The sequence below is a fragment of the Nelumbo lutea genome, chromosome 5 (assembly GCF_056320005.1).
Source record: "Nelumbo lutea isolate HS-2025 chromosome 5, American lotus-T2T, whole genome shotgun sequence".
NCBI classification, from domain to species: domain Eukaryota; kingdom Viridiplantae; phylum Streptophyta; class Magnoliopsida; order Proteales; family Nelumbonaceae; genus Nelumbo; species Nelumbo lutea.
In genome coordinates this window covers 79,360,267-79,367,170 of record NC_142688.1, presented here as the reverse complement: position 1 = coordinate 79,367,170, position 6,904 = coordinate 79,360,267, and the positions used below count along the sequence as shown (strand labels likewise).

The 6,904-nt window shown below is 38.9% G+C and overlaps 1 protein-coding gene across 1 annotated transcript; it reads left to right on the top strand.

The window, feature by feature from the left end:
• The first annotated feature begins 281 nt into the window (after positions 1–281).
• Positions 282–3,661, top strand: LOV1 (NAC domain containing protein 35). The gene is made up of 3 exons (XM_088942867.1): positions 282–1,105; positions 1,247–1,515; positions 2,316–3,661. The coding sequence occupies exons 1-3, from the start codon at positions 907–909 to the stop codon at positions 2,979–2,981; spliced, it is 1,134 nt and encodes a 377-aa protein (XP_088798993.1). The 5' UTR covers positions 282–906; the 3' UTR covers positions 2,982–3,661.
• Positions 3,662–6,904: the final 3,243 nt, after the last annotated feature.

The window sequence follows — 6,904 nt, the reverse complement described above, 5'->3', positions numbered from 1 at the left end:
CATAAGCTCAAAAGCCCCACCTCTCTCTCTCTCTCTCTCTCTCTCTCTCTCTCTTGGTCACCTTGTGTTCAAATACTTTTATTTTTTGGAGATTTTGTATACACAGAGTATACGATTTTATTATGCGTCTGTATCTTTCACCCAAACCCACTGTCTAGAAATGACAAAATACTTCATGGGACTACACAATGGGGGTAGTCCACAATTATCAAATAATTTAAATAGGGTTTTCTTTGTAACATCAGGGATATAAATACAGAAGGCATAATATGTATGTTTCTGTTGACTGTTGTGAGAGAGACAGAGAGAGATTTAAATCTATTTTAAAATTTATAAAACAGATTACATGAATATGTTTTCTCTAGCTAATAATGGTTTCTTCAATTCATAGAAAGAAGGATATAGAGATGAAGAAATAGGCAATTGAAATAATTGGGTTTGGGTGGTGGGTTAAGAGTAGAAGTGGGCAAGGAAGGGGTAAAAGAAGAAAATGAAGTGTGCATAGAAAGAAACAAAAGTTATGGTATAAGAGAGGAGAGGGCCAGAGGGGGCCAAGGCCACCGCTAACGGGCTATGGCCAACCTGTCCTCTTCTCGACATGTCCCTTTCACATTTTAGCACCTTAATGCAGGCTTCCTCCATGTAGGGCCTGAAAGCTATGTAGATCTTTCCCTAACTGCAACCCCTCCGACCTTTCTTCTTTCTTCTTTTATCTTCCTCCTTTTCCTTTCACTGCGAGAACTAGAGAGAGAGAGATTAACTTTTTAACCATTTTTCTTGTTTTCCTCTCAACTTGGCACTTGCACCACTACTACTCTCAAAGTCGTCCAAAGCTCTTGTATATAAACAAGGGCTAAAGTTAAAGGGTGTTTATTATGATGACCTTAGATACTTGTTAGCTAGCATATGGCAATTGCAGCAGCCATGAGCCAAGACGACAAGGATGATCACGACCATGACATGGTGATGCCGGGATTTCGGTTCCACCCCACCGAGGAAGAGCTCGTCGAGTTCTACCTCCGTCGCAAAGTTGAAGGCAAGCGCTTCAATGTCGAGCTCATTACTTTTCTCGATCTCTATCGCTACGATCCCTGGGAGCTTCCTGGTATATATTCTTTCTTCTCTTCTTCTCTCAAAGTCATATCATATCTCTCTACATGCAACTATTTCTGATTCATCGACCTTGATTCTGATTCTTAATTATTGTTTCTTGAAATATACTTATATAAATATATTGTTTTCTCAGCATTGGCAGCCATAGGGGAGAAGGAGTGGTTCTTTTATGTCCCTCGTGACCGAAAGTATCGGAACGGTGACCGACCCAATCGTGTAACCACCTCCGGCTACTGGAAGGCCACCGGTGCAGACCGGATGATCCGGACTGAGAACTTTAGATCAATTGGACTAAAGAAGACACTGGTCTTCTACTCCGGGAAGGCTCCAAAAGGGATCAGAACCAGTTGGATCATGAATGAATATCGTTTGCCCCAGAATGAAACCGAGCGCTACCAGAAGGTACTTATCTAGAGGCAGTTGATCATCAACTAATCCATCAATTTTCAAGATTAAAAAAACACAAAGAAATAAAGATGGGGATTTAGGCTTTTATATATTTTGATAATTAAGTCCCCGTATCTGTCGAAAATGATGATAATTTCTTCTTTCTTTTTTTTTTTTTCTTTTATTTGGTGAAAGTGAAACTAAACAAAGAAAGACGAAACTAGCTAAGCCAGACTCATCAGGTCTGTGTTGCAATTTTGCAAATGATAATTTGAACATGTCCATTGGACACTAGAATTAATGAATTATCTATTTTCTTATTTTCTGATCAAACCTTTTTTTTTCTTTCTTTCATCAAGTCACAGTACAACTTTACTGCCATGCCATTGTATAGTCCCAGAAAGAAATGATTGCAGATCGACCACTGACAATTAGGTTTCCTAATTTTGTTTCATTTGGGCTGTGTTTTTTAGTAGTTGTTAGGTGAGTTAAACCTCATTAAAAACAAATCTAGGAAGAGAATCAGAGATGCCATGAATAAACTATAAATCAAGAGAACACAAAAACCCACCCTTGCTTTTAATACCACTGACATTTCTTGTAGCTTCCACCTTTGTTACTCATTGTCTTTTTTCTATCATTCTTGGATTTTGCTTCATCCATTAATTCCTTCTCCATAATTCATATATCATTTATTATTTCCATCCATCTATCTGTCTGTGTGTCTGTCTGTCTGTCTTTGATCAGTATTTATTTTCTTTTTCTTTGTTTTTTCCAAGGGCGAACCAAGTGAAGCCATAGATTTTTGTTTTCAGGCCGAAATTTCTCTTTGCAGAGTCTATAAGCGAGCGGGGGTAGAAGACCACTCTCCACTCCCTCGTTCCGTTTCATCTACACCGGCGGCATCCTCATCGAGAGCAATCCAGCAGACCGACAAAAAGCAGCGTGGCACAGTCGTCCAGCAGCGTGCAACGGCCAGCTTCCAAGCTCTTGGAGATCATTCATCTCCGTCGGAGATGGAAAAGTTGCAGGAAGCAGACGGAAGCAGCAGCACTGAGCCCGCCGGGACTGTCCTTGGGCTATCCAAGCCTACAGCTTACAGTGACATAGCTTCGATAGCCTCGTTACAGGCACCAAATCCAGAAGAAGAAGACGTGACACTTCTATCCCACCATTCCAAGCAAGTGGGTTCCCTACTAACTGCAGGATGCACCAGTACTCTCTTCACTTGTGCTGCTTCCATGCCTGTTACTACTCCAGTCGACGAGCTCCACAGACTAGTAGAGTATCAACGAGGTTACACAAACCAGCAGCATCATCATCATCATCTTCACACCCAATTCCTCCCTTTACCATCACAACCTCAAAATCTAGCTCTCAACATCCTACCCAACTCTCAGCTGCCAACCTTCTCGGAAAAGGTTTGGGAGTGGAATCCCATCCCAGATGCTAACAGAGATTATACTAGTCCTTTCAAGTAATTAATCAAGCTAAGGAACAGCATAGATATTATATAGTTAGATACATATCTTATATTATATATGTTTCTCTTATATATATATATATATATATATATATATAAATATATTATTATGCATTTTCTCTTATTCTGATATTTGTTAACTTCCAAAGCTAATTGATGTTGGTAGAAAACGTATCGTTTGCCTGTTAGGGTTCTATCTGCAATAGATTTATTATTTATTTCCTTTAAGAAGAACTCCAGACTTTCAGAAGGGGACGGAGAGACAAGGGTTGTTGTTTCAGGTTCAGGGAACCTCTCTCTCTCTCTCTCTCTCTCTCTCTCTCTCTCTTGTACTGCAGTATCAGCATTTTGAATGGGGATATCATGATTGATTTCTACATAAAAAATGCATTGGGAAATGTGAGTCTTCAGGATGTTTGGTTGGATCTAATTCCAGTGGCCACCGCTCACATTGAAGACAAGAGGGAACCGCACATGTTTGTTTGCTTGTTTGCTGCAGAAAACTAACTGATCCAAAATAAGGACGTAATCTCTTTGATTTCTTCGCAATTGATACGAAGGACGGACATGGAAAAACAACTCCGCAGTTTCGAGCCCATGAGGTATTTCTATTCTCTGTAACTAACCCTAATAAATGTCCATTTGGATAGTTCAACAATAAATTCTGTGTCTCCAAAAGGGAAAGCATGCATTTGGATTCTCTCTCTCTCTCTCTCTCTCTCTCTCTCTCTCTCTCAGCCCTTGTCCTAAAGAACGTAGAGACCCCAATACATGTAATGGGATGTCTGAAATCAATTTTTCTTTCCGAAATTTTTAGCTCCATGGGGCTACACAGCAGGCTAGAATGAATGCTGATAATAGGAGTAGTTCAAATCACCATATATATGAATAGCTTGTGGGCAGTGGAGAGGTTAGATTAGTTGATCGATCCACAGAGAGAGAGAGGGAACTAACTCATTGCTAGAACTGAGAACAAAAGAGATCCCAAATTACTTGATGTCCCATAATGTTAGTATGCTTGTGTTCAGTACACATTCGTACCTTCTGACTTGATGACATTGCCATGGAAACCGGTTCATCTTTGCACGCAGCAACATTAAAATGTTTCCTACAATATATAAGAAGCTGAATGGGGTTGTTTATTAGCAAGCTTACCACTTGGAAAAAATGTCACACTAGGAAATAACTGTATTAATAGAAGCATGCATGATCCAAAAGAGTAATGGGTATATATTATATTGGTCCAAATTGCATGTATAGTTGCTGCATGCATGGAGCCGACCTATTATTTCGTACCATAAAATGGCAGGTTTCATAACTTTTCTCCTATATATAAAGGAGTGTCTTCACTCTTCACTGGTGGAGAAGGGATATAACTAATTTCAAGTAATTAAATGCCAACCATACAATCATTTTCTTTTGGGAAATCAAGCATACAAACTTTAAGACTTAGTTTTTGTGGTGCAAGTGATTTAATTACTAACTATTTGTTGGATTCCGCTTAATTAATTTTATTTCAATTTGCAGCAACAAGGCCATTCTCCAACATGAATTGTTTTTTGTTTTCAATTTGCAACAAAAATGCCATGTACTGTCATTGGATGTATGTTTTCTCAAAGTAAATGTCCAGAGATTTTCAATTTAATTCTAGCTAGATAATTAACATATTTTTTTTCTAAAAACAAAACACGTTTTCACTTCCATAAGGCTGATACTAGGTATTGTTTTATATGTAGCATAGACACAAATATTTCCTATGCACTCTTTACAAGTTCTGCTTCTAAGTTTCTGCTATGAATCATGTCGACCCATATTAATTAAATTGCTTTGAGTACAAAGTATAAACAAAAACAAAAAAGGTGAATCAATATCCATTCAATCAGAATGTCTATCTAAATTTCGCATGACACATCAAAACATAATGACTGCCAAAGGATTTAATTTGAAACCAGAGATTCAAGAATGTATTAATGGTTTAAATCTTGGAAGGGATAAATGACAACCAAGAATAGGTTTTTTTGTGTGTGTGTGTGTTTTGTTTTAAGCAAGGTTCAAAGTATCGATATGTATCAGCCTATATGTATCGTGCCGATGGTTTCCTGATACACCCCTCCAGGGGTTGTATCGGGTCAGACACTGGTTCAAAGGATAGTCAGGCCTTAAACTGACCCCTCTAAAAAAAATACCATTATAGGCTGATACGCCGGTAGGGCATATCGGCCTATATCGATAGTTTGAACCTTGGTTTTAAGAATCATTAATTAATATTTCTTAGACAAAGTATAAAAACCTTTGTTTTTAAAAATTGTTCACTTCAAAAAATGTCCCAAAGTGTTCGATTCGAAGATATATGAAAGAACAAACTAATCACCATAGATTTCTCTAAACTAATTAAACCTCCTCTCTAGTTTCTAACAACTACCTCAATTGCCCCCTCCCCCCTCCCTCCCATTTGACTTCTGCAAAAACCTCCCTTCACATATTGATGACCTCAAAAATCGATGCGTTAGATGATATGTGCGAAGGAGATGAACAGGCATCGCTGCCACACCTTCTTCTTCTTCTTCGCTACCAGAAATCGAAACAATGACCACCCCTCCCTTTCTTTTCTTCCTTGCTTTTTTTCTTCTCCTTCTCTTCCGATGCAGCTCAAGATAGAAAGTATCGAGAGCCGTAGTCTACTTCACAGGTATGGCTATGGAAGAAAGCCACACGAGTAACCTGCAGAGATCAAGGAAGATAATAGAGAAATATAGAGAGTAATGAAAGAATTGTGATTGTGTATATCCCCTTCCGTCTGTGCACAGTCCTTTTATATACACTCCGATACATCATTAATAGACTAACCGCTCCTATACATCATTAACAGACTAACCGCTCCTATACATCATTAACAGACTAACCGACTGTAACTACCAAGAACAAGTATTGACAAAATAACAGAAATAACAATGTAACAGAATTAACGAACTCCAACTAACTCCCTAACACTGACAACTCAGCAAGCTTGGTAACTACACTGCATCAAATCCCACCTCCTCAAGAACCTTTGTCCTCAAAGGTCAAAATTGGGATACTTCTGACAAAGGTCATAATAAAATTCCCAAGTAGCTTCCTCGGGTGGTAGATTGCACCATCTAATGAGCGCCTTTGTAGCAGCAACATTCCCACGTTTAACAAGTTGTCTATCCAAAATAGCTTCAAGTATCTTTGGAACAGTAGGATCCACCATAAAAGGAGGAACATCAGAAGCAACAGGAGAAGAAACACAACAACGCTTCAATTGAGAAACATGGAAGATGTTGTGTATCTGAGCACCCACAGGAAGTTCAAGTTTATAAGCAACAACCCCAATTCTGTCAAGAATTTTGTAGGGACCATAGTACTTAAGCCGAATCTTGTGATAAGGTTGCCCTGCAACTGTTGCTTGCCTATATGGCTGCAACTTTAAAAACACCAAATCTTCAATCTGAAACTCCCTTTCACTGTGATTTTTATTTTCCAACTAAAGCATTCGATTTTGGGCCCTCTCCAAATGAAATTTAAGAGTCTTCAGCGTAGCCTCTCGTTGTTGCAAACTACGATCAACCTCAACATTATTCTATTCACCGGGGGCAAGTGGAGTGGTGGAGGCTACCCATAAACAATTTCATAGGGAGTAGCTTGAGAAGAGGAATGGAATGTGGTATTATACCACCATTCTGCAAGTGGTAACCAGTTGATCCATGTAGTCGGATATTCATGGCACATGCACCTTAAGTATGTTTCCAGACAATGGTTAACAACTTCAATTTGCCCATCCATTTGTGGATGATGAGCAGAAGAACGTAACAAACCAACACCTTGTAACTTGAAAATCTCATTCCAGAAATCAGAGAGGAAAACTGGATCATAGTCAGATACAATAGAGTTAGGAAGACC

Excerpts from the sequence above, each read along its gene's own strand:
- LOV1 (XM_088942867.1), top strand. The coding sequence starts at position 907 with ATGGCAATTGCAGCAGCCATGAGCCAAGACGACAAGGATGATCACGAC. Across the intron at positions 1,106-1,246 it reads CGATCCCTGGGAGCTTCCTG|CATTGGCAGCCATAGGGGAG; the intron begins GTATATATTCTT and ends TTGTTTTCTCAG. Across the intron at positions 1,516-2,315 it reads AAACCGAGCGCTACCAGAAG|GCCGAAATTTCTCTTTGCAG; the intron begins GTACTTATCTAG and ends TTTTGTTTTCAG.